The 27,450-nt window shown below is 43.2% G+C and overlaps 1 protein-coding gene across 2 annotated transcripts in view; it reads right to left on the bottom strand.

The window, feature by feature from the left end:
• Positions 1–27,450, bottom strand: part of LOC121279090 (1-phosphatidylinositol 4,5-bisphosphate phosphodiesterase gamma-1-like) — a 280,051-nt gene that overhangs the window by 110,533 nt on the left and 142,068 nt on the right. For both annotated transcript variants that reach the window (XM_041190003.1, XM_041190004.1), the window contains exons 5-7: positions 11,761–11,845; positions 4,084–4,164; positions 3,399–3,433 (exon numbers count right to left, since the gene is read on the bottom strand). In XM_041190003.1, the coding sequence (XP_041045937.1) occupies positions 3,399–3,433; positions 4,084–4,164; positions 11,761–11,845 (201 nt within the window). The remainder of the gene's footprint in view (positions 1–3,398; positions 3,434–4,083; positions 4,165–11,760; positions 11,846–27,450) is intronic.

The following is a 27,450-nucleotide window of genomic DNA, read 5'->3' as shown; positions in this document are numbered from 1 at the left end:
GTAAAACAAGTTCCTGTGGAACTGGGACATGCTCATTATTTTCTTGTAAAGGCAAACGACTAAGGGCATCAGCGTTTGCGATTTGATTGTCCGGCCTATGTATGAAATTGTATTCGTACGCTGCCAGAATTAAGGTTCATCCTAGTATTCTTGCTGAGGCTATGGGTGGTATAGCCTTGTCCTCACTAAACAATCCTAGCAATGGTTTGTGGTCTGAAACAATTGTAAAATGACGACCGTGTAAGGACTGATGAAATTTCTTGACACCAAAGGTGATGGACAGGCTTTCTTTATCTTTCTCCGAGTATTCCTTTTCTGCTGTGGTGAGCGTTCTTGATGTCTAACCTATTGGCCATTCCATGCCGTCATCCATCTGATGAGAGAGTGCTGCTCCCACTCCATAGGGAGATGCGTCACATGTCAGCACCAATTCTTTCATCTGGTCGTAATGCACTAATAGATTGGATGAGCTCAACAATTGCTTCACTTTTATGAAAGCTTCTTTCTACATGCCTTCTTTCTAGCGCAGACTTTAATCTCGGCCTGCTTTTTGACTTCACTGTTGGCCAGATTTCTCTCAGGTGCAGCTCAATTTGTCTGAGCTCAGTGGCTGAGTCTCCCAAAATTTCATTGGCCAGAATCTTCAGGTTGGTGAGTGGGGGCGGGCCCCGTTGGCTGACGCATAAAATGAAGCTCAGCAACATCAGGCGCGCGTCCCGATGTCACCGCGCGTCATTCCGATATTCAGTTCGGCAGGGGCGCACTGGAGTCGGCTGCATGCCCACCAAACTGTCAAAGGCCTATTAAGGCCATTTAAATACCAACTAAAATACTTAACTGAGCTGCCTGTCTAACCTTAACGTTTGCAGGCAGGCGAAGAGCCCAGGTGGCCTTCGCATTTATCATGAAACCTCATCCATGGGATGATGAGGTTTCATGAAGGTTTTTAAAGTTAATAATATTTTAATAAAAGTCATTGACATGTCCCAGCTCATGTGACACTGTCAAATGAGGGGACATGTCTTAAAATTTTTTTTCTTCTTTATTAAATTTTTTAAGAAATCAGACTAATTTCCCTAAGGCAGCTCTATGCCTCGGAGATTTCTGCACTCCTTCGCACGCAAGCACAAAAGAGCGCAGTCCCGACTCAGCCTATTCCTGCACAGGGAGCTCTCATCACGTTGGGTGGGCCTTAATTGGCTCGCTCACATAAAATGGCAGTGCACAGCCGATCATGGGCAGCGATGGGCTGCACACCTGCCCATGCCTGTCCAACCAACCCCCACTCCCCCCCCACCCAATGAGGAGAAAATTCCTTTGGCTTCATTTAGCTGATTCTTCAGCTCTTCTGTCTCTTTTTTGTATTTGTTTACTGCCTCTTTGAAAATTGAACATTGTTGTGTCTTTGCTCCCAACTCATTCTTCAGTTTGTTCAGAGAGAGGTGCTGAATTCTTTCTGTTTCTCTTCAAAGTTTTCCAACGGTACAAACTTTGACCTGAAGGAATCTTGCAGTGTGTGAAGGTCTTTCAACAGATTTTCTTTTTCCCGGCAAAGGTTGCTCACCCTGTCTCAAACTGTCATCTAGCAGGGTCTCTTCGAGTTCCTTCTGCTGTTCTTCCAGGTTTTGGCTTAAGACAATCTGTATTTCTTCAGGTTGTTGAGTCCTTACACACTCCTTTTTCAAAACAGGAACACTTCCAGCTTCCTTTTGGAATCTCAGTGGCCAATCAAGGTTGATTTCCCTGAGCCAATTTCACCCTAGAAGGTCCTCTGCCTCTCAATATTAACACTGACAGCGTTGCCGATTGGCTTCCATAATGGACAGTTACTCTGCTTATGCCTTTTACTTGAATGGCTTCACCTGTATATGTTTTTAGCTTGGCATCTGTTTCTTCTAAACTTAATTGATGTTCATGATTATTCAAATATCTGAAGGAATGTTCCCAATTACTATAGTGGAAGCTCCTGTGTCCACTTCTGTTCCAGCAGGTTTGCCATTTACTTTCACTGTGACAAATATTGGTTCTACCTTTCCAACAATGATTAAACAATGAGTAAATGCCTGAATTTGTTGTTTCAGGCTCTTCTATGTTATAGATTTCATTGGTCTTCTTCTTTTATTTACAAGCCTGATTGAACCTTTCCTTGCATTGCCTCGTCATATGTCCATGTCAATAGTAGCATTTGATTTTTTTAAACTGCAAATCACTAAAAGGTTGATTGTTTCCACCTCTATTAAAAATATTCTTTGATTTCGCTACTAAGTTATTTTTCTTTATTCTTTGACTAGCGGGGCCTGTTTCCAGCTTCTCAGCAGTTTTGCTCTTTCGTGCCTCCTTTGGCTGAGGTTTTCTGCCCAACGTGGAGGACGGTGCCATTTTGCCTTGTGTTGCTTTTGAATCTCTTACTGCACTTTACATGGGCCAGTGCTATATCTAGCACCTTCTTGAAATTGAGATTTACTTCAGACAATAATCTTTTCTGAATAGAGTCCTCTTTCATTGCACACACTAAACAATCTCTGAGCATGTCGTTCAGAACCGTACCAAACTCGTTCATAGTCGTTCAATTAGCTGCTTCAATTTGCCACATAGCATGTAATTGTCTCTCCCGGGGCTCTATTTCGTGAATTAAACCTGAATCTCTGCATTGTGACTGAGGGCTTTGGTTGAAAATTACTCCTCGCAAGGTCCAGCAATTCATGGAAGTTCTTCGAATCTGGGACACAGTGCCGTCAAACTTTGAATCAGACTGTAGGTTTTTCACCTACAAGTACTCAAGAGGATCACTTGCCTTTTCTCTTCCTTGTAACCTCGTTCGCTTTAAAAAGGATCAATTCTCCCAAACTGTGGCATTTTGAGAGGGGATAATTTCTTCAATTCTAACAGAGCTTGCCACTTATAGGGCTGAACCTTCCCCCCATCGGTGGGGGGGTTGTGCGGGGGCCGGCAGGAGCGAGTGCGAACCCGATCGGCGCCCCCAGTCGGGTGCGCGCCACCATTTTACGTGGGCAGGCCCATTAAGGTTTGCAGCTCTCTTGGTTATCAGTCTGAAGTGTGTGTGGTTTCAGATTGTAATAGTTCTTTAAAGGTATGAAAGGCTAACTGGTTTCCTTCTGTGCTGAGCACATCCATGATTCTACTGTTCCGAAAGCCCTGGATCATCAGCATTGACAATTCACATAACATGTTGCACAAAGCAATTAACAAATTCAATGAATCAAAATGATGAAGTTGTCCAGACCAAAATTAATTTTATTTTTTATCTGAAAAGAGCTAGGAATTAGTCTGTCAGAGGATGATTATGTCAAGAGTTCACTTTAAAGTAGAGGAAAGGCAAGGGTCAAAGCTATAAAAAGACATTCAGAATCCAGTCCAATCAAAGAGAAACTCCTTACCTCAGAGGGAAAGATAGCTCCAGCTGCTCAATTATCTACACACAGAAAAACAGAGGTTGTATAAACAGAGTAACCAACACTTAGGAAAGAGTTACATGTTGAATCTAATTGAGAGATTCACATGGTTTATTTATAGAGCATTGACTGACTGGGAGTGGCTACAAGAACAGTGTAATTGATGGGGTCAGGTGCTTCTGTGTGGAAATAATGGATAGCCAGGAGTGACCTAGAGGATATAAACCAAGTGAAAAGGGCCAGATGATGTTTTTTTAATTCATAAGCCCAACCCACCTTAAGAATATAGGAACATAGGAACAGGAGATCCTCCATCCGTTTATATTATGAAGTATAACAGACCCCATATACATGGTAGATAATATAAGACCCTGATTTAATAGGGAAATTACTTACTCTGAATATATTGTAAGGAAATAGCATACATCATCAATATTGCAGGGAATAATGGATCCTGCTGGAGAATAACAGACTCTATGTATGTTATAGAAAATAGCAGGCCCTGCTTATAATAATGGAAAATGGCAGGTCCTGTATTTACTACAGGAAGTAGCAGACCCTGTATATGGTATTGTGGACAGCTGATTGTGGGCACATTTTAAAGTTACAGCAAGGACAACATTAATTCATCAGGCTTGCAGTCAATCCATTTCTCGAGGTAAATACTCACCGATTTCTGTGCATCAAACAACAGGTTTCTGTAGAAAAGAATGAACTGCGCATAGTTCATATCCACCCTTGTGTCCACTTCCTGTCAGAAGGATGAATAAAGCACAGGTACAGTTAATCCACACCCTCTGTCACACTCATCGGCAGAGGCACCTTTGTGCTTAATATTGAAAAGTACTGAACAACACTTGGTTCATCCAGACTGTCTGCCCCTTTTCTACATGCTAAGTGCAAGTTGCCCTGCCATGTATCCTTCCAATTTATTAAATCTTCTATGAATAAAACTTTGATAAAGATTTTGCTGATCCCAGGGTTTATGCAGCAAACATTCTAGCATATCAGTGTAGCATTATAATCCACATTATTGATCTGCAAGCAATTATGTTCTACACATGATATTCCCAAAATCCCAACTGGGCTAAGCCTATGGTGTTCCAGTGAATTTGATCTCTGCTTAGATGTGTTCTGATAATCTTCAGTCTCTTTGAGCTAACCTTTACTTCAAAGAAATTAATCAACATTATCATAGCTTTAGGGCAGAATTATTATGGTTTTAGCACAATGTTAACACAATATTAATTGCGTTTTAGCAACAGCATCAATACTGTATTAACTTAGATTCAGCATATCATTAGAACAGTATTAACACAGCATTAACACAATACTGATAAGATAGTAGCACATCATTACCACAGCATTAGTACTATTTTATTACAGCATTAACACAATATAAAAACAGCACTTTAAATACTAAATGGTATTAGCACACTTTCAGCACAGTATCAAGCAGTAATCCAGCATTTTTTTTATCTATCACAGGATGTGAGCATCACTGGCTAGGGCAGCATTTGTTATCCACCCCTAATCGACACTGTTTTAGTACAGTAGTCACATGGCATTAACAAAACATTAGCACAGTATGTAAATGCAGCACCAAAGTATAACTCACGTATTAAGACAGTATTTGTAAAGTATCTGTGCTTTATTAATGGTCTAAGCATATTAGCACAAGAGTAACTCAAAATTAGCACACTATAAATGCAGTATCAGCACGGCATTAACACTGTGTTAACTAAATATATCCATCCATCCATTCATTTTCACATCGCTTCTCCTGGTGAGTTTCACAGTGGCAGTAAGTTGAGCAGGGCTGACCAGACTTTCCCTTCCTCAGCCACAGATTCCAGCTCCCCCTGGGGGATCCCCAGGTGTTCCCAGACCAGCCAAGATATGTAATCCCTCCAGTATGTCCTGGGTCAGCCTTGAGGTCTCCGCCCACTGGGCCATGCTCGATACTGCTCCAGTGGGAGCCTAATATGGGGCATCATTATCAGGTACCTCAACTGGCCCCTCTCGATCCGGAGGAGCAGCAACTCTACTCTGAGGGCCTCCTGGATTGCTGAACCCCTTACCCTGTCCCAGAGAGTACGCCCAGCAACCCTGCAGAGAAACCTCATTTCTGTCGCTTGTACTCTCAAGCTTATACTTTCGGTCAATACCAACAGTTCATGATCATAGGTGAGGATGGGGACCTGGATCAACCGGTAAACAGAGAGCTTCATCCTAAAACTCAGCCCTTCGCTTCACCACCACAGACCAGTACAGTGTCCACAGAACTGCAGCCGCCGCATTGATCCACTGGTCAATCTCAGCTCCCTCACCCCTGCCATCACTCGTGAACAAAATCCCAAGATACTTGAACTCCTCCACTAAGAAAAGCAGTCCCCCCTCACCTGGAGAGATCAATCCACTCTGTTCCAGGAGAGACCATGACCTCAGATTTAGAGGTGCTGATCCGCATCACAGCCATGTCACACCCGGCAGCGAAATGAGTGTGCGCTGGAGACCACAGTCGGATGAGGCAAGAAGCACAACATCATCTGCAAACAGCAAAGATGCCACCCTCAAGCCCCGAAATTGAATATTCTCAGTACTTCGACTCTGCCTTGATATCCTGTCCATGAAAATCATGAACAGGAGTGGAGACAAGACGCAGAGTCTAACACCCACCTTGAACAAATTCGACTTAATGCCGAGAATGCGGACACAACTCTCGCTCCGCGAACAGAGGGACCTGATAGCACATACGAGTGACACCAGTGCCTCATATTCCCGTAGCACCTCCCATAAAATATCTCGAGGAACGTTTTTGTATGCCTTCTCCTGGTCTACAAAACAGAGGTAAACTGGATTAGCCAATTCCCACGAGCCCTCAAATATCTGTGAGAGGGCAAAGAGCTGGTCCACTGTTCCACAGCCATGGTGGAATCCGCATTCTTTCTCCTGAATCTGGGGTTCGACTAATGGACGAAGTCTCCTCTCCAGCACTCTGGCATTGGCTTTCCCCGGGGAAGCTGAAGAGTGTGATCCCTCTATAATTGGAACACACCCTCTGGTCCCCTTTCTTTAAGATTGGATCACCACCCCAGTTTGCCAATCCAGCGGTACTGTCCCCGCCTTCAATGAAATGTTGAAGAGGCACGTTAACCATGACACCCCAGCATTGTCCAGCACCTTCAACATCTCCAGGCGAATCTCTTCCATTCCTGCTGCCTTACCGCTACGGAGGCCCTTGATCACTGTAGTGACCTCAGCAACAGTAACAATTCCGGTCTCATTGGAAGGTTCTGGCACTGCCTCCTGGACATGTCTACCAGGTTGAGGAGTTCCTCAAAGCGTTCCTTTCACCTCTCGGCGATCTCCCCAGTTGTGGTCAGTGTTTCCCCACCCTTGCTGAGAACAGCTTGGGCGACATCCCACTGACCCCTCCTAAGGTGCCAAATGGTTTGTCAGAACAACATTGATACCGTCTGATAGTCACTCTCAATGGCCTCTCCAAACTCCCCCCAAGCTCGAGCTTTCACTTCAGTGACCAATCCATCTTGATCTGTCCCGCTGTTGCTCACTGTCATGCTGGTGTCATACCCGACCCCCACCCTTCACCTCGCAGGTGGTGATCGCAAGGCAATCAAGACTGAATATATTTGTTTAATTTATTCTTTCATGGGATGTGGATATTGTGGGCAAGGCCAACATTTGTTGCCCACCCCTAATTGCTGTTGAATTGAGTGCTTGTTAGGTTATTTCAGAGGACAGTTAAGAGTCAACCACATTGCTGTGATTTCTGGACTCACATGTAGGCCAGACTGGATAAGAATTGCAGATTTCCTTCCCTAAAGGACATTACAGATGGGTTTTTACAACAATCAATGAAAGTTTCATAGCTTTCAATTCCAGATTTATTAACTGAATTTAAATTCCACCAGCTGCCATGGTGGAATTTGAACCCGTGCTCCCAGATCATTAGCCTGAGCCTCTAGATTACTAGTCCAGCAACATTACCACTACACCACCGTCTCTCTGTTGATATGATATTTCATATCATAGGAACATAGAAACAGGAGTAGGTTATTAAGCCTGTTGAGCCTGCTCTGCCATTCATTTAGATTATGGCTGATCATCTACCTCAATGCCACTTTCCGACAATCTCTCTCTATCCCTTGATGTCATTGGTCTCCAGAAATCTATCAATTTCTATTTTGGACATGCTCAATGATTGAGCTTCCATATCCCTCTGGGGTGGAGAATTCCAAAGATTCACCACTCTCTTAGTGAATAAATTCCTCATCAGTCTTAAATGGCCTACCCCTTATTCTGAGACTATGTGCCCTGGTTTTAGACTCACCAGCCAGGGGAAACATCTTATCTACATCCACCCTCTCATGCCCTGTAGGAATTCTGTAAGTTTCAAAGAGATCACCCCTCATTCTTCGAAACTCTAGAGAACACAGACCCAGTCTCCTCATTCTCTTCTCATAAGATAATCTTGCCATCCCAGGGATTCATCTACTGAACCTCCATTGTACTCCCTTTATGGCATTCCCTTTATCCTTCCTTAGATACGGGGGCCAAAATGTGCACAATACTTCAGGTGAGCTCTTTATTACTGTATATCTTTACTACCCTGTTGAGAAAATCTCTTCTAAAAAATGTTCTGCCCTTTATATCAGATTATCTATGCTGCTCAGTGCCCCTGGATAGCCTGCTACATTAAAGGGTGATTTTTCAGTACCATGGTCATGACATTAATGACCGCAAAAGATGTGGGACTTGCCATTATGACACTGTCACTGTCACTTCCTATAAATATTCTAATTAAGTTTTAAATAGGATCTTCTATCAAATACATTTTGCTTCCAGAAATGTGTGTCATGTGTAAACTCAGAGTTGAGTCTTTGCTCTATCTTGTTCCTTCTAACTGTTGCACATGAATTAGCCCTCATATGGGTAACTTGAAGTCGAAACCCATGACTGTCACCTGCAATGCCTTGGTGCCCCAGCAAATTGGTGTGCCAACAAACTAAGATGGTGGACTGCTGTGCCATTTGCAAGTGTAGAATCAGTTTTAAAAAAGGATGCATTTGCGGCCAATGTGGTGTATGCGCAATTGTACTGACGTGACATCATTGCCAGCGATGGAGATCACCCCTCTATTCATTCCCCAACCTCACTGTGATACTTATCCTCCTTAATTAGTTTCTCATACTTTTAAGTAAAATTCAAACTTGCAGCACTCCTAATAAGAACTGAAACTGGCTGTCTTTTTTTTTAATATAAAGGCTGATAAGCAGCAGCATCTTCAAGAGAGAAGGAAAACAAGGGAGAGAATTGAATAGGAATGTCTTGGTGGTGGGGAGAAAATAATTATTAGTTTTCTCTTATGATGTATGATAGGAAAACCTGTGTGAACATCTGCAGAGGGATTACAGCATTATTCCAAAACAGCAAGACTGCTCTTGGCACCTTTTTTTAACGGAACTGAAAATCAGGCACTCTGACCTCCATACCTAATTTTCCGATCTGCACTATTATCCAACAAGACTGTGTGCCATGATAACTGGGACTCTTGTTTTTTTCAAGTGTATTCTTTTACCACATTTTTAAAAAGAGGCTTAAGAAAATGTTTTAATTGTTTTTTTGCGCAAAATTGGTTCCTGCGCATGCGCAGATGGTTATGGGTGGCTATCTTGTGTTGGCAGGAGACAGCATTTAAAAAATAAAGAAAAATACTACGTTTGCTGTAAATCTGAAACAAAAACAGAAAATGCAGGAAAAACTCAGCAGATCTGACAGTATCTGTAGAGAGAGAAAAACAAAGTTAACGTTTTCAGTCTGTATGACCCTTCTTCAGAGCTGAAGAAGTTATACGGACTCAAAACGCTAACTTTGTTTTTCTCTCTCCACAGATGCTGTCAGACCTGCACAACAAAAACAGAATTACCTGGAAAAACTCAGCAGGTCTGACAGCATTGGTGGAGAAGAAAAGAGTTGACGTTTCGAGTTTTGAGGACTCGAAATGTCATCTCGTTTCTACTCCGCCGATGCTGCCAGACCTGCTGAGTTTTTCCAGGTAATTCTGTTTTTGTTTTGGATTTCCAGCATCCGCAGTTTTTTGTTTTTATCTCTGTCAGATCTGCTGAGTTTTTCCAGCATTTTCTGTTTTTGTTTAAAAAAAAGCATAGGAGGAAGACAAAGTCAAACCTATTAATGTCAAATCAGCTAATGTTACCATTCTTCTAGAGTTACCTTAAGCCAAGGACATATCTCAAAAATTAGAGCCATGTAGGGCAATAGGATGGAATCTAATTCCCTTAACATTGCACTGGGGAGGTGTACAACTCACATTATTGTGCTGTTAAGGTTTCAAGGATGAGTCAGCACCCAGTAGTGGTCATGATCATTATTACCTGACCTTTTTTTCCTGGGTCTTTGACACTGTTAAATGGATCTCCCTGTTGTTAGGATCCATAAGAAGAGCTTGTAGCAGGAAGGAGACATGATAGGGACAGCATTTGTTTTTTCATTAATCAACGATTATGATTGAGGGAGATATAAATGAGTTTTCCAGTCGAGGAAACCACAGAATATTAACTTATCAGTCATTATCATCATCACAAACTGATAACAGTTGCATAAAGATTGAATGTATGAAAGAACATGTGTTTATATTTGCATGTTATCACATCCTTTGGACATTCCAAAGCACTTTATGGGCAAAGAATTACCTTCGAAGCGTTATTATTATTGTTTAATTGGCAGATGCATCAAACAATTTGCACAGACCAATGTCCCCATAATAAGGAAATGAATGACTGATCAATTAACCTGTTTTCTGTGATATATGTTAAAGTAGTAATAATGGCCAACGAGAACTGCATCCTATTTTTGAACAGTGCTAATGGATCTTCTATAATCCCCTAATCAGGAAGGTGAACCTTGGCATGAAGTCACTGATATCCTAATGTCCAATTATACTCTATAATTGTGAGATTTTCAGCACACTGAGAATATGGCCCCTGCTAAACAGGCCAGAACTCTCTTCTCCCATCTTTAAGATCTGTCTCTGAACACAGGATGAAGGTTCAAAGGACTAGCTTGTTCATTCATAGCCAAGCTACTGGAAGGCACAGACCAACATTGCGTTCAACAACTTCTGACCTTGAACTCTCTCTTCTATCTACACTCATTTTTTATCCCTTTTTCAAAATTTATTTTTATTTTTTATCCACTTATTTTTACTTTTATTCATTTTTATTTTCATTAATTTATTCATTATTTTATCCCCTTTTTTATCCCCCCTTTTTATCCCATTTTCAACCCCTTGTTTTCCCCCCACCACTGCCCCCTCCCCCAACCCTGCCCCACAAGGGCCATCTATTAGTTGTTCATGTTGTTCTTTTCAGAGTGCTTACCCTTGTCCTGCTATTACCACATTCTGCTTTCTTACCTTAATGCCACCATCAGCACCTATTTTAGTCCTTACAACTACCATTAACACTCCCTTTGTCCTTTTGTTCATGACATCTTTATCAATCTCTCCTTTGCCCCCACCTATCGCTGGCCTTCTATCCAGCTCCACCTGCTCCACCCTCCTTAAACAGTATAAATTTCAGCACATTTCTACTTCTCTAGCTCTGAAGAAGGGTCATATGGACTCGAAACGTCAACTCTGTTTCTCTCTCCACAGATGCTGTCAGACCTGCTGAGTTTTTCCAGTATTTTCTGTTTTTGTTTCAGATTTCCAGTATCCGTAGCATTTTGCTTTTATGACCAATAGCATACATCTGTTCATAACTGAACAGAAATTGACTTTAATCTCAGGATATGTATATATATTCTTGGATATTTGCTTGAAAAGAAGAAAATTAGAGGACAATACGAAATGAGCAGGGAAATGGAATCAACCAGATAGCTTTTACAAAGATCGAGCACAGGCACGATCGGCTGAATAGTCTCCTTTTGTGCTGTAAAATAAAAAACTCTAAGGGGGCCACAAGTTGTGGTTTTTGTAGGATTGAAAATCTCACAATATGGGGCCCTTTTCTGACAATATAGTTAAGGGAAGCTGTTCAGATTTTCCTTGGGAGCTTCCTGATTTGCGTGGTTGGATAATTATACCAGGTCTTGCACTATCCTGACAAGTCACTGGGGTAGCTCAGTTAAGGAGTATGTGATGGTGATACTGCACTTGTTCCATTCTCAGTCATATGAACCCTCAGGAAAATATTTAAATATACTTTGTTATTTTTCTTAAAGGGCTGCATTAAGTCGGAAGCCTTTCCTAATCTACAAAACCGTGGGAGAAACATAAGAGTTGCATGAGAATGTTTCTACTTACCAATAGCCTGTCCCGCAGGAATCTCATATTTGGGACTCTGTAGTTGACTTGAGGAAGCATGACCTTTAGATCCTTCACAGTGATACTAGAAAAATAAACATTCAATATAGTTTGATAGCTATACAGCAGAATCACATCATGCAGGTAAGAATAAATGAAAGTCAGAACTAGCAATGAGTGAGGAAAGAGGGAAAGTGCGGGGAAAAAAGGTATAATGAGTGAAAGACAGAGGGTAGGGATGAAACATGGAAACTAGGAGCAGTAGGCCATTCGGCCCTTTGAGCCTGCTCCACTATTCATTATGATCATGGCTGATTATCCAACTCAATAGCCTGCTCCCGCTTTCTCCCCATACCCTTTGATCTCTTTCACCCCAAGAGCTACATCTAACTCCTTTTTGAAAACATACAATATTTTGGTCTCAACTACTTTCTATGGTGACGAATTCCACAGGCTCACCACTCTCTGGATGAAGAAATTTCTTCTCATCTTAGTCCTAAATGGTCTACCCCATATCCTCAGACTGTGACCCCTGGCTCTGGACACCCCAACCATCGGGAACGTCTTTCCTACATCTACCCTGTCTAGTCCTGTTAGAATTTTATAGGTTTCTATGAGATCCCCCCTCATTCTTCTGAACTCCAGCGAATATAATCCTAATCGACTCAATCTCTCCTCATAGGTCAATCCCGCCATCCCAGGAATCAATCAGGTAAACCTTCGCTGCACTCCCTCTATAGCAAGTACATCCTTCCTCAGATAAGGAGATCAAAACTGCATGCGATATGGCATGTGTGGTCTCACCAAGGCCCTGTATAATTGCAGCAAGACATCCCTATTCCTGTACTCGAATCCTCTGGCTATGAAGGCCAACATATCATTTGCCTTCTTTACCGCCTGCTGCACCTGCATGCTTATCTTCACCAACTGGTGTACAAGGACAACCAGGTCTCGTTGCACATTCCCCTCTCTCAATTTATAGCCATTCAGATAATAATCTGCCTTCCTGTTTTTGCTACCAAAATGGATAACCTCACATTTATCCACATTACACTGCATCTGCCATGCATTTGCCCACTCACTCAGCTTGTCCAAATCACATTGAAGCATGTCTGCATCCTCCTCACAGCTCACCCTCCCACCCAGCTTTGTGTCTTCTACAAATTTGGAGATGTTACATTTAATTCCCTCATCTAAATCATTAATATATATTGTGAATAACTGGGGTCCCAGCACCGATCCCTGCAATACACCACTGCCTGCCATTTGGAAAAAGCCCCATTTATCCCTACTCTTTGTTCCTGTCTGCCAACCAGTTTTCTATCCATCTCAGTATACTACCCCCAACCCATGCGCTTTAATTTTACACATCAATCTCTTATGTGGGACTTTGTCGAAAGCCTTCTGAAAGTCCAAATAAACCACATCCACTGGCTCCCCCTCATCAACTCTACTAGTTACATCCTCGAAAAATTCCAGTAGATTTGTCAAGCATGATTTCCCTTTCATAAATCCATGCTGACTCTGTCTGATCCTGCCACTGTTTTCCACTTGCTCAGCTATTAAATCTTTTATAATGGACTCTAGAATTTTCCCCACTACCGACGGCAGGCTGACTGGTATATAATTCCCTGTTTCCTCTCTGCCTCCCTCTTTAAATAGTGGGGTTACATTAGCTACCCTCCAATCTGTAGGAATTGTTCCAGAGTCTATAGAATCTTGGACGATCGCCACCAATGCATCCACTATTTCTAGGGCCACTTCCTTAAGTACTCTGGGATGCAGATTATCAGGCCCTGGGGATTTATCGGCCTTCAATCCCATCAATTTCCTGAACACCATTTCCCTACTAATTCTGATTTCTTTCAGTTCCTCCCTCACTAGACCCTGTGTTTCCCAACATTTCTGGTATATTATTTGTGTCCTCCTTTGTGAAGACAGTATGTATTTAATTGGTCAGCCATTTCTTTGTTCCCCATTATAAATTCCCCAGTTTCTGACTGTAAGGGACCTACACTGTCTTCACCAAACTTTTTCTCTTCACATACCTATAGAAACTTTTATAGTCAGTTTTTATGTTTCCTGCAAGCTTACTCTCGTACTCTATTTTCCCCTTCTTAATCAATCCCTTGATCCTCCTTTGCTGAATTCTAAACTGCTCCCAATCCTCAGGTCTATTGTTTTTTTCTGGCCAATTTGTATGCCTCTTCCTTGTATCTGATACTACGACTGAATGACTGCCTGAGGTCAAAACAGCGCCAACCTGTACTTATATAGCACTTATAGCATTGTAAAATGTCCCAAGGCTCGTACAGGAATGTTATCGAACAAAATTTGAGAACAAGCCACAAAAGGAAATATTAGGGCAGATGAAGGTGTGAGTTTTAAGGAGCACTTTAAAGGAGGAAAGACAGATAGAGAGGCGGAGAGATTTAAGAAAGGAATTGCAGAGCTTAAGGCCTTGGCATCTGAAGGCCCAGCCGCCAATGATGGGCTGATTCAATTCAGGGATATGCGCAAGAGGCCTTTTTTGGAGGAATGCAGATAGATTTAGTAAAGGGGAGATGGTTCTGTGGTGATAATATCACTGAACTGGTAATTCAGAGGCCCAGGCTAATGCTCTGGGGATATGGTTCAAATCCCACCAAGTGTTGGTGAAATTTAAATTCAATTAATAAAAAAAAAATCTGGAATTATAAAGCTAGCCTCAATAATGACAAAACTCTGAAACCATGGTGAACCATGAAAGTATCATAGATTGTTGTAAAAAAAACCCATCTGGTTCACTAATGCCCTTTAGGGAAGGAAATCTGTGATCCTTGCCTGGTCTGGCCTGTATGTGACCCCAGACCTACAGTAATGTGGTTAACTCTTAACTGCCCTCTGAAATAGCCTAGCAAGCCACACATTTCAAGGGCATTTAGGGATGGGCAACAAATGCCAGCCTTGCCCACATCCCATGAAAGAATTTAAAAATCTTATAGGGTTAAGAGAGATTACAGAGATTGGAAGGACCGAGGGAATGGAGAGATTTCAAATTAAGGGTGAAAATTTTAAAATCAAGGTATTGTTTAACTGGGAGCCAGTAGATGTCCAACAATGGGTCTGACACAGGGGCACAGGAGTGATGGGTGAACAGGATTTTGTGCAAGCTAAGACACAGGCAACAGAGCTTTGGATGACCACAGGTTTACAGATAGTGGAAATTTGGAGGGTAGCCAGGAATGTGTTGGAATAATAAGTCTATAGGTAACAAAGGCATGAATGAGTATTTCAACAGCAGATGAGCTGATGCAGGGGTGGTACCGGGCAATGTTATGGAGGCTGGATGTAGGCTATCCTAATGATCATGCAGATAAGTGGTCAGAAGCTTATTTTGGGGTCAAAAACAGCACCAAGCTTGCAAACAATCTGGTTCAGTCTCAGACAGATGTCAGAAAGAGAGTTGGAGTTAATGGCTAGGGAACAGAGTTAGTGACAGGTGATGAAGACAATGGGTTCGGGGGTTTGGAGGGCATTCCAGTATTTAGTTGGAAGAAATTTCTGCTGCTCTGGCACTGGATGTCAGAAAAACAGTCGGACAATGTGCAAACTGCTGCTGTGCTTTTGAATGATGTCATCATAGGGCAGTATATAGTTGAGAAATTGGAGGACCCAAGGATAGACACTGGGGGCAGCAGCAGAGATAGTATTGCAGGAGTGAGAAAAGAAGCCATTGCAGGTTGATTCTCTTGCTGACTCTCTGAAATAAGTGAAACAGAGTAGGAAGGAATGAATGAAAGACAAAGAGCAGGGATGCATGACAGCCGGAGGGCAGGATTGAGTTAATAGCTTTAAGGTGCAATCAGAGAATGGTAGAGTTAGGACAGAGTGAAAGGCAAAGAGCACAAGTGAGTGAAAGGCTGGAGGTAGGAATGAATGAGTGCCAACCATATCAACTGGCTATCCCTGTCATTCTACTGTATATACAGTATGCGCTCAGTCTACTTTCATATGCCCACCTGAGCCAACAAGCCATATCCATCTACTATTGGTTGAATTGTAAATCCTGGATGAGGAAAGAATTGTTGAATAGCTTATTGACCTTCACTGTCAAGCCTCATACATCAATAATCACCTCTTGGGTGGGGTATTGAAGGGTATTTCATCCCATTGGGATAATGCATCAAACTTCAGGAGAAGAATGGAGAGGAGAACCACAGTGAATACCGACAGAGTCATTCAAAATACATGCTGAGCTGGAATACTGAGTCTAACTTAATGAGGGAAAGGAGTTTGGATCGTCATGCATAAAGAGACCCAACTAAACTAACACTGGTTACTATTCCGACATTGCTAGTCTGCACCTCTGCCAAAATGTCATGCCAATCTCTCTGGCACAATTTCAAAATAGGTCTGGCAACAGGAGCCAAGGAAACATGGCACTTAGATAGATAGATGTTGTTGGCATCCTTCCATCTGTGAGAGATGATGGACATGCAGCAAACAATCCATTTAGCTGGTGAGGTGCCATTATTTGGTGCATCTTTGATAATGGCTATGAAGGTCAACCATCTTGATGAGCACTTGGCACGTCATAACATTCAAGGCTAAGGGCCAAGTGCTGGTAAATGGGATTAGGTAGGTAGGTAGGTCAGGTGTTTCACAAGTGTCGGTGCAGACTCGATGGGCCGAAGGACCTCTTCTGCATTGTGTGATTCTGTGATTACATGAAGGCCTTAAACATCGATTATTGCACTTGGAGACACTAGCTGGAGAAAGAGGAAAATGGTGACACATCCTGTGGGCTGGAGGGCACACCATGATGACCAGTGACTACAACAGCTTGGCAAGAGATGCCAACACCGAAAACAACAACCCACAACATTGCATGGCAACTTCATGTTTAGCAATTGTGGCAGAATTTGCCTCTCAAGGGTTGACCTTCATAGCTATTACTTTTTAAAGGATGTGAGGCAACCCGCCTCCACCACCCCTCCAGGCAGTGCATTCCAGACCATCACCACCCACTGGGTGAAAATGTTTTTCCTCACATCCCCCCTAAACCTCCTGCCCCTCACCTTGAACTTGTGTCCCCTCATGACTGAGCCTTCAACTAAGGGGAACAGCTGCTCCCTAATGCTTGCAAGTGACCTTGAAGTGGAGCTTTGGAAGACCCACTGGTCATATGGCTACGGCTACCTTAGGAGATCCTTGGATATGTGACTGTCTTCCATCCTGCAGACTTGCCTCATCTACCAAAGCCACCCCTGTTTGATTAGTGTCAACACGCTTAGGAGCTTTTCCTTTGAGAGGACTGCTGCATTTGTGATTTTGTCCTGTCAGGATATACCGAGATGTGCCACAGACTGCAAAGGTAGAAATTGTTAAACTTTCTTTCCTAGTAGCTGTAAGTCGCCCATATCTCATATCCATACACGAAGGTGCTGTGAACACAGGTCCTATAAACCATCATCAACTTGTTCGTAAGGGTCAGCTTGGTGACCACGCGTGTTTCTTGAGTCAGCCAAAGGTGGCAGTTGCTTTCTCTGTGTGTGTATCAAGCTCAGCATCAGGGGACAAGTGTCAGCTACCTTGGACTCAAGGTAGCAGAATTTGCTAACCACATCCAGCAGGGTTTTACTTGGTGCGATCAGGGGTGGAGATGCAACACCTTTCCCATGGCCACAGTTTTCTTGATGCTTATGGTCATGGAGAACAAGTTACAGAGCAGGAGAGACAGTATTTATAGCTGAGTTACCATTTGGGCAACCAGTGCAGCATCATCAGTGCAGAGGAGATTCTTGATCAGGACACAATGTGTTTTTTGTCTTTGCTTTCAGCCTTGATAGATTGTAGAGCTTGTTGTCTGATCTAGTGCACAAGTAGACTCCTTCCAAATCTGCAGGGAAGGCGTGGAGCATGAAGAAAAAGATCCAAACAAAGTGGGGACTAGAACATAGCCCTGTTCCACTCCATTCTTCATTCTGAAACTGTCGGACATGGAGCCATCAAACTTTACAGTGCTGTGCACATTGTCATGGAAGGAGCAGAAGAGGCAGAGGATCTTTGGTGGACAGCCAATTTTCCCCAGAGACTTGCAGAGTCCTGCTCTGCTGAGGATGTTGAATGCCTTAGTGAGGCCTATGAAAGTAAGCTGGAGGTATACCCTGTTCCCTATGCTTCTCTTGCAGCTGGTGTATGGAGAAGATCATTTCTACAGTAGATCTGTCAGCACAGACACCGCACTCCAATTCCAGGTACACTTGGTCTGCAGGTAGATAGAGTCTTTTAAGTCTGATCTAGTGATGCTAAGGAGTAAGGTGCCCCTGTAGTTGTTGCAGTTTCCTCTGTCATCTTTGTTTTTTATAGTGTGACAACTTTGGCGACAAGCATCCCCTGTGGAACAAAGCTTACCTTCCAGCAGAGACAGACCAGGTCATAAAGGTGTGACTATAGATAGGACTGCTTGAACAGCTCGGCTAGAATTCCATCCTTGCCAGGTGCCTTCCTGTTTGCTTGGTGATCTACGGTCTTCTCGAGTTCAAGAGATGAGGGCTTCTCATCCATGGTGGAAAGCTTCCAGAAAGCATCAAGCATGGACAGGGAGATGTCTGACTCAGAGGAGTACACCTCAAAGTAGTGTTTGGCCCAGCAGGATATCTGTTTACTCCTGTCGGTGAGTACTTCACTGTCTGTCAATTTCAGGGGTGCAGGACCAAGCACCCTCTTGATCCCTTTGTACATAGCTGAAAGATTTCCTTGTCACACGCAGTATGGACACTTTGACTTAAATTGATCCAGTGTTTGTGCATTATCTTCCTGTCTTTTGCACAGCTGTCTTGGCTACTTTCAGGTTGTGCAGTGTTTTAGCCATTGGGTTTATATTGTGCATCATGTAGGCTTTGTTTTCTGTATCCATGACAGATATCATTTCAGCTGAGTAGGTCTCAAATAAGTCCTTGTTGTGGGTTTCACCTCTATCAAATGATGCATCTGCTGCTTTATAGATGATTGAGCTCTGTGACTTCCACACTTCATCGATACCAGCATCAGCACTTTCAAGCAAACCTTTGGTGGATAGCAATCATTCTAGCAACAGTGTGAAGTGCTGGTATTTGGCATCATTGCTTGTGCAAGAGATGTTGTTTGCAGCTGTGAAACTTTCAGGGTTGCAACTTCACTCTACTGCTGACAAGAGTGGTTGGTGTCACAATCTGAGCTGTGGTAAGTGGAGAACACTGGGCAGATCGCACCTTCGCGTGATGACCATGTCTCATTGGTGCCAATGTCTAGACCTTGAGTGTTGCAATGATACCCTGTGGTGATGTATGCCCTGGAAGAAGGCGTTGCTGACACACAGTTCTTTCAGGGCACAAAGCTCAATAAGACGCTATCCATTATCACTGATCTTGCCCACCACATGATGACCAAGGGATGTCGGCCGCAAATCACGATCTGCCCCAACACATGCACTGAAGTAACCCAGGGTAAATAGCCTCTTGCCATTTGGAATGCTGATTGGAACATTACCTAGGGAGTCATAGAAATGCTCTTTGTCTGCAATGCTGGCATGCAGAGTTGGTGCGTAGGTGCATGTGGTGTTGACTGCACTCCATCAGATGACAGCTGCAGGGACATTGCGTACTCCAAGGTTACTACTAGTGGCTCAGTTGACTGAGTCAGCCAATTGCTCACTGCGAAGCCTATATCATGCTCATGATGGTCTTCAGTGCTCTTTCCATGCAATAGATTGTAACTAGCCTCACAAATAGAGCCTGTGTCAGCTAATCTGGTTTCTTGTCGAGTAGCAATGTTGACACCTTGTGTAGCTCATGGTCAATTAGGGCTCTCTTGTGTACAGTTGCTGTGAAGTGTGAATTCTTGTTCGTACCAGGGCACCTGGTCCTCACATTCCAGCTTCCAAGCCAAAAAGTTACCTTTCTTTGTTTGCTGTAGAGCCTGGGCATGGTTTTAGGAGGTGTGGCTTGGCTAGCATCTGTATCCCCTTCTGAACCACGTAGGCTGGTATCCAGAGGAAAGACAAAAGCCTATCTGTCTGGGGTCTAGTCAGTTGCAGGAGAGAAGATGGATAGATGGATAGCACCTTCCATGACACTCCAAATTACTTAGCAGCAAATGAAGTACTTTTGAGATGTAGTCACTATTGTAATGTAAGAAAGGTGACAACCAATTTGCGCTCAGCAAGCTCCCACACACAAAATTGTGATAATGACCAGGTAATATGTTTTGTTATTGGTCATTGAGGGATAAATATTGGCCAGGATATCAGGGATAATTCCTTTGCTGTTCTTAGAAATAGAGCCATGGGATCTTTTATGTTCACTCTGGAGAGCTGGCAGCATTTCAGTTAATTATCTCATCTGGAAGACAGCACCTAGAATCACAGAATGGTTACAGTACAGGATGAGGTCAATCAGCCTGTCATCACCATGCCAACTTTCTGCAAGAGCGAGCTGACTGGCTTCAAGTGCTCGGTTCATCCTTACATCCTTTTTTGAACAAGGATGTAACATTTGCAATTCTCCAGTCCTCTGACACAACGCCAGTAACTAAGGAGGATTGGAAAATTATGGTCTCCGATAGTGCCGCATTCACTTAGTACTGCAATGGGCGTGTCAGCCTGGTTTTTTGCTTGCGTGAACTTTAATGAGTTCCAGTCCTTGATTCTTTATTAACTTCCCTGGAATGTCAGGTTTAATATCCTCTTACTTTACTGTGAAGACTGACACAAAATAGATAACCGACAAGTCTGCAATTTCCTTATTTTTATTGATAATATCAATTCTCTTTGTATATAAAGAGTTCTTTTGCAGCAGTGGAAGCCAGTGGACCAAGAAGGTACACAATTCACTGATCTCTGTTTTCTTTGGGCCCTCTTCTGGGCCAGCTAAGCTTTTCGTTTCTGTTCACCTCTTTCAATGTCCTTCCAAACAGTTAGCCTCCAGAGGTCACAGCTGTTGGTGACTTTTTTCCCAGCTGTCAATATTAATGTCCACGATCTTCATACCTTGCTTGCAGGTGTCTTTGTAGAGAAGCTACAGAAGGATGTAACCCAGTGGCCAGTTCACAGTACAGAAGATCTTTGAGGAGATGGCCATCATCCATCTGATGAATGTGGCTGAGCCAGTGCAAATGTTGTTGGCTTAGCAACACGTGTAAGCTGATGGAATTGGCATGTTCCAGGATCTCTGAGTTGTTGACCTTGTCCTTCCAAGAGATGCCGAGGATACATCTGAGACAGCAAAGGTGGAAACTGTTCAGCCTTTTCTCCTACCTGGTATATATTGTCCAGGTCTCACACTCGAAAGGAGTGTGCTGAGGACACAGGCTTGGTAGACTCGCAGTTTGGTGTTCTTAGTCAGGTTGCTGTTGTTCCCATGCTCTCTTACTCAGCTTGGACATAACAGCTGCAGTTTTTGCAATGTGCGTGTTGATTTCAGCATCAAGTGACAAATTGCTAATGATTATAGAGCTTAGATATGTGAGGCTATCAACAACCTCCAACGTCTCATTGTTATTGCTGATAGATGGTGATCTGGCAGCATTCTGGACCATGACATTTATGTTCCTGATGCTGATGATCAAACCAAACTCTTTACATGGATGAGAGATCCATTGTTGCTGAAGGTGTTCTGCAGTATGGAACGCTAGTGTGGTATCATCAGCGTAAAGCAGCTCTCTGATGAGGAATTGGTGTTCCTTTGTCTTGGATCTCAGGCGAGCAAAACTGAACAGCTTTCTGTCAGTTCTGCTGTGTAAGTAGATGCCCTCTGTAAATGACCTAAAGGCATATTACAGCAACAAAGAGAAGAATATGCCATCAAAGAGAGTGTCAGTGCCAGAACACAATCCTGTTTGGCCTCACTGCAGATCTCAAAGTATTCCTTTGTTGCCCCATCATAGCTGACCTTACCCATCCTGTTGTCACGGAAAGGGGATATCACATTGAGCAGCTTCGGCAGGCAGACAATTTTCTCTTAAATAGGTCACCTCTGCTCACATGTTTGAATGCCTCAATGAGATCGATGAAGGCAATATAAAGTGGTTTCTTTTGTTCATGGCATTTCTCTTACAGTTGCCAGACTGAGAAGATCATATCAATTGTAGATCTTCCAGTTCTGAACCCACACTGGGATTCAGGGTAGATGTGTTCAGCCAGGATCTTCAGTCTAACGAGGGCAACACAGGTGAATATTTTCCTTTGATGCTCAAGGAGGGGAGATGCCTCAATAGTTGTAATCATTGCGGTTGCCCTCGTTCTTGCACAGGGTCACAATCTTTGCATCACACAAATCCTGGGGTGCTACCTGCTTGCTCCAGCAGAGACAGAGAAATTTGTGCAGATGCTGCAGGAGTGCTGGTTTCCCTTCATTGATGAGATCAGGCAGTGTGACATCAGCACGTGGAACTTTGCCTCTGGCAAGCGACTCAGTAGCTTTGCTAAGCTCCACCACAATGGGTTCAATATCCAACTCTGTCATGACAGGCAAGTTTTATTTGGTGTCTAGAGCTTCCTTGGTGACAGTATTCTCCCTACAGTACAACTCAAGGTAGTGTTCCCTGCATCTCTCCAACTGTTTATTCCAGTCTTTGTTTTCAATGGAGCCGTTTTCTTCGTCGATGAACCTGTTGCCTTTTTGATCCCTTCATGGCATTCCCTGTGTCGAAGGACATCTGGGAATTCTGAAAACCAGTAGTCATTGACATATTACCTCGCAGTCTGTTGGGCTTTATGCAGCTGTTAGTGCATTCAGAGTCTTCTCGCTTGGATCTCTCGTAATTAATATGAGTGGACGTAGGGATACATATATTGGTCCTGAGTAAGCTAAATTTTTCTTTGACGTTAAACAGAGATATTGGTCCCTCCTGCCCCTAATTTTTTTTTTAAATCTACACGCCCCCCCCAAAACTAATGTTCAGGCAGGAAATTTGTGTGAACTGCACTTTTGCAAGGGGCTAGAGCTATGCTAATGAGGAGCAGAAGGTTTTCGTAAGGGTTTTGCACAATCAGTGGGAGAGATCGAGCAAACTGGGAGGCAGCATAAAAACTGGCATGAGTTCCACTCAGATCTCTTCAATCATTTAAGTTTAAAATTGGCATGGCACAGTATTTAGGCCAATACTGTGACATGTTTCCAGGGCATTCCTGGCTGAAGACTGTTTCTAATAAGTGTTTTTATTCGGTGTGCATTTATTGCAGTGGTCAGAGTTGCACAGCAGAGGACAGCAGCAATGGTTCTGTGCTCAGCCTACAGGCCTTGTGTAATGCACTGGAACACAAACCCAGTGAACTGAGCAACAGAGTCTAACAGATTTTCCATAAATCTGACAGTTGACAAAAAGCTGACCTTAAAGGGGCAATATCTGTCAGACTTGCTCTCTTACAAGGCAGATACCCCTACATACAATCCATATTCTGGAGCAAAAACAGCATCAGGAACTCAGATTTGCCAGATTTTACGATAACGAATGCACCCAACTCCCTCACATTTGGTAGGATATATGGGAGATTTCAATCCTCTGCCCTTTTGCCTTGATCTCCTACAGGTCTGCATTGTGCTGGTAATTCCCAGAATAACTCATGCTTTCTCTCACTGATAAACAAGGGAAAATATGCGTTTGTCTGCTCTCATTTTTGCTTTGGTTCAAATATGTAAGGCTTTCGTGTATCTCATTCTTAATTCTATATCTACAACTCCATAAAACGGTTTGTAATTCTCTTTTCTATTGATTCTAAGTGCAGGACCTTGAGGTAGTCAGGCGGGTGAGGTAGGCGAGCCCGGGAGCGGCTGGGAAACAGCCTGCCACCTGCGATTGACCCCTGAACGCGATTTCACGCTGGCTGGCCAATTAATGACCAGCCAGCGTGAAATGCGCGCAGAAAGGTTCAGCACTGCCACGGTGGGGGCGGGAGGAGGGCAAATGCTGAAGTCAGCACAAACCGGGGGGAGCGGGCAATGAAAGCTCCCTGATGGCAGAGAGCTGCAACAGGGAGCTGAAGAATTTTAAACTCTTAAATAAAGATTTGGAAATGCAGGGAAAAATGTCCACACTCCAGACTCCCTCACATGAACATATGGGTTATAAAAATTCTGTCAAAATATTTTTATTTTTTAAAATTAATATCAGAAACCTCATCCCGCCCGTGGATGAGGTTTCTTCAAAACTCCAAAGGCTGCCTGGCCGATTTGCCCGCCCGCCAACTGCACAGTTGGATGGGCAGTGAAAAATCGCACTTAATTAATACATTAATAGCCTTAATAGGCCTTTTGTCAGTGGGCGCGCTGCAGACTCTTGTATGTGCCCGCTGACCGAAATATTGCGTGAGTGCGTGATAACAGTGCGACGCTCACCCGACTTCATCATGTGCTATTTTAAGCCCAATTGCCCACCCACTGGAGGTAAAATTCTGCCCTAAGTTTCTTCAGTCTTAACTCTTAATTGTTTTCTGACCCTGACAGTTACCATGGTTTATTGGGACATTGAAAATATGAAGGCAATTTTGATTCTGTACAATAATTCCAAATGGGTGAAAGAAAATCAGCAGCCAGTTTTACACCTCTCCCCATTTTATTTATATTAAAGCCAATGGCTACTTTTACTGTTTCACACCATAGCATAAAGTCGAAATTACACCAAAAATCCTGTATTATTAATAGAGTTTTCACTGCCAGTCTTCATGCTGGGGATCCCTGCATCCATCTGAAACAGTTACTTTCTCTTGCTCCCTAACACATTATTCTCACGCGCAGGTGAACTGAGAAGAAAAATTCAGAGCTGGGGGAACAGAGAAGAAGTCTTTGAATCACTGTAAACTGCCTTTGTGCTATTCATGAAATACCTGGGAATTTACTCTATCCCCATTGTTACCTTTCTGTTTCTTCCTTTGTCAATTCTGTGGTCTACTCTTTCTATCTCTCCCTCTCTCTCTCTCTCAATCCATCCCCATCTCTCACATGTCAGTGGTAGCATTCTTGCCAACAACTTGCGCACAAAACCTAGGCTGAGGTAATACTGAGGGCGTGCTTTACTGTAAGGGGTGTCATCTTTTGGATGCAATTTTAAGCTGAGGTCCCATCTGCCCTCTTGAGTGGACGTTAAAGTTGGCACTATTCAAAGGAGAGCAGGGAGTCCTGGCCAGTATTTAACCCCCCCAAAAATTGAATATCTGGTTATTTATTTCATCAGTGCTTGTGGGAACTTGCTATGAGTGTAAAAATTGCTGCCATGTTTCCTATTGGGTTGATGAATATAGTGCGGCAGATGTATATACAGACTTTCAAAAGGCAATTGATAAAGTAACGCATAGCAGACTTATTCAGAAATTGACGTAAATGGTAACTTGGGCACATAATTGGTTAAGTTATAGGAAACAGAGAGTAGTGGCGAGTGGATATTTTATGGACTGGAGAGAATTATACAGTGAGGTACCCCAGGAGTGGGTATTAGGACCATTTCTTTTCTTGTTTTAAATGTCAATAACCTGACTTGGGCATAAGGAGTACAATGTGGAATACAAAACTTAGCAATGTAGTAAATAGTGATCAGGAGAGGAGCAGACTTCAGAAGCATATAGATAAACTGACAGATGCAACTTATGTGGATAAGTATGAAATGGTGCTCTGAGAGGAGGAACAAAATGGAGAGGCAGTGTAATCTAAATAGCATTATTTTGAGAGAATGGGAAAGGTTCTATATAAATTAAATTACTTTCTTTGAGACAGGAGGATTCCCTGTCTTTCCCTCTCCTCATTTTCCCTGTATATGTTTCCGGCTCCTCTAGCCTTTTCATTTGGCTTCTCTATCTGTGGCACCCACAATCTTTCAGATTCTCATCCTTGGCATTGTTTCCTTCTCACCAGCCATCTCCACTTTGCCTCTGGCGTCAAGAACACTGACCCACTCTCACAAGTCTCTACTTTCAGAATCATACTATCCACACATCTATGTACTTCAGTATTGAATCAAATGTAACATCTTTAGTGGTGGAGTAGAAAGCAGCAAAGAGAGGAAAATTGGATGGGTTCCATTATGGGTATGTGATCGTCCATGCCCAATTTTCCTCTCCCAGCACAGTGCAGGGTAGGGGATGGCGGCATGTCACAGTATTTATATAGCTGGTCCAGTTAAGTTTCTGGTCAATGGTAACCCCCAGGATGTTGATAGTTTGATTGATTGATTGAGTGATGTAATGCCATTGAATGTCAAGGGGAGATGGTCAGATGGTGCTGAACATTGTGCAATTTTTCTTTATTCTTTCATGGGATGTGAGCATTGCTGGCAAGGCCAACCTTTGTTGCCCATCCCTAATTGCCCTTGAACTGAGTGGTTTGTTCAGCCATTTCAGAGGGCAGTTAAGAGTCAACCATATTTCTATGGGTGAACATACCCACATAACATCATTAGTGAACATACCCATTTCTGACTTCATGATGGAGGGAAGGTCATTGATGAAGCAGCTGAAGATGGTTGGGCCAAGGACACTACCCTTAGGAACTCCTGCAGTGATGTCCTGGGACTGAGATGATTGACCTGCAACAACCACAACCATCTTCCTTTGTGCTTTATTGCGCCATCCCAGTTAGGGGTGGCAGGTAGGAGGAAAAGATGGAAGCTGGAAGTTAAGCAGCCAAGTTATAGGGCACCTGCCATTCATGACTTTGGCTGCATGGAAGACTAATTGTGCTGACTGTGAAGAAACAGAGGATCAGAATGGAGATATGGCATGTAGGGGCAGCCGCAGGTTTCAATGATTCCACCCTAGAGATCATGTTGAAGGTGGTGAGGGCCTACAGGCATATACTGTTTACTGACACCAGGAGGTGGAGGCCATTAGCACACCCAAAGCAGGCATGGCTGGAGATGATGCAGGACGTCTCCATCAGCAGTGTTGTAGCAAGGACCTGGATTCATTGCTGGAAGTGATTGCAGGCAATTGGATGACCTCCTGATGTCTGAGAAGGTGTTAACTCAACAACTTGCATGTGTAAAGGAGTGGTGAGCACAGCTGGCTTCTGCGCAAGAACACGCAAGAATTAGGGGTAGGAGTAAGCCATTCAGCTCCTTGAGTCTACTCTGCCAATAGGATTAAGGTTGATATTATTTTGGCCTCAACTCCACTTTCCTGTTTGCCCCACATAACCTTTGACTCCCTTGCTGATCAAAAATCTAATTAATTCAGGCATGAAGACATTCACTGGCCCAGCCTCCACAGCTCTCTGGGGAAGAGAATTTCAGAGACCAATGGCCCTCTGAGAGAAATAATTTCTCCTTGTCTCAAGGGGAAACATCCTCTCAGCATCCACCCTGTCGAATCTTATTCAGGGTCTTATATGGTTCAATCAGGTCACCACTCATTCTTCTATACTCCAATAGCTCTAGCTCCACCTTGCTCAATCGTTCCTCATAAGATAACCCCTTCATCCCAGGAATCAGCTGAGTGAACTGCTTCAAATGCAATTATATTTTTTCTTAAGTAAGGAGACCAAGACTACATTGATGTGATCTCCCAATGCCTTGTACACCTGTCCATAACATTCCTACATTTAAACTCAATTCCCCTTGCAATAAAAGCCAACATTCCATTTACCTTACTAATCACTTGCTGCAACTGCATACCAACTTCTTGTGATTCATGTACCTGGATATCCAGATCCCTCTGTACTGTAGAGTTCTGCAGTCTCTCTC

The sequence above is a fragment of the Carcharodon carcharias genome, chromosome 6 (genome assembly GCF_017639515.1).
Source record: "Carcharodon carcharias isolate sCarCar2 chromosome 6, sCarCar2.pri, whole genome shotgun sequence".
Classification (NCBI taxonomy): Eukaryota; Metazoa; Chordata; class Chondrichthyes; order Lamniformes; family Lamnidae; genus Carcharodon; species Carcharodon carcharias.
The sequence above is the reverse complement of the archived record's forward strand: the minus strand, read 5'-3'. Positions and strand labels throughout refer to the sequence as shown.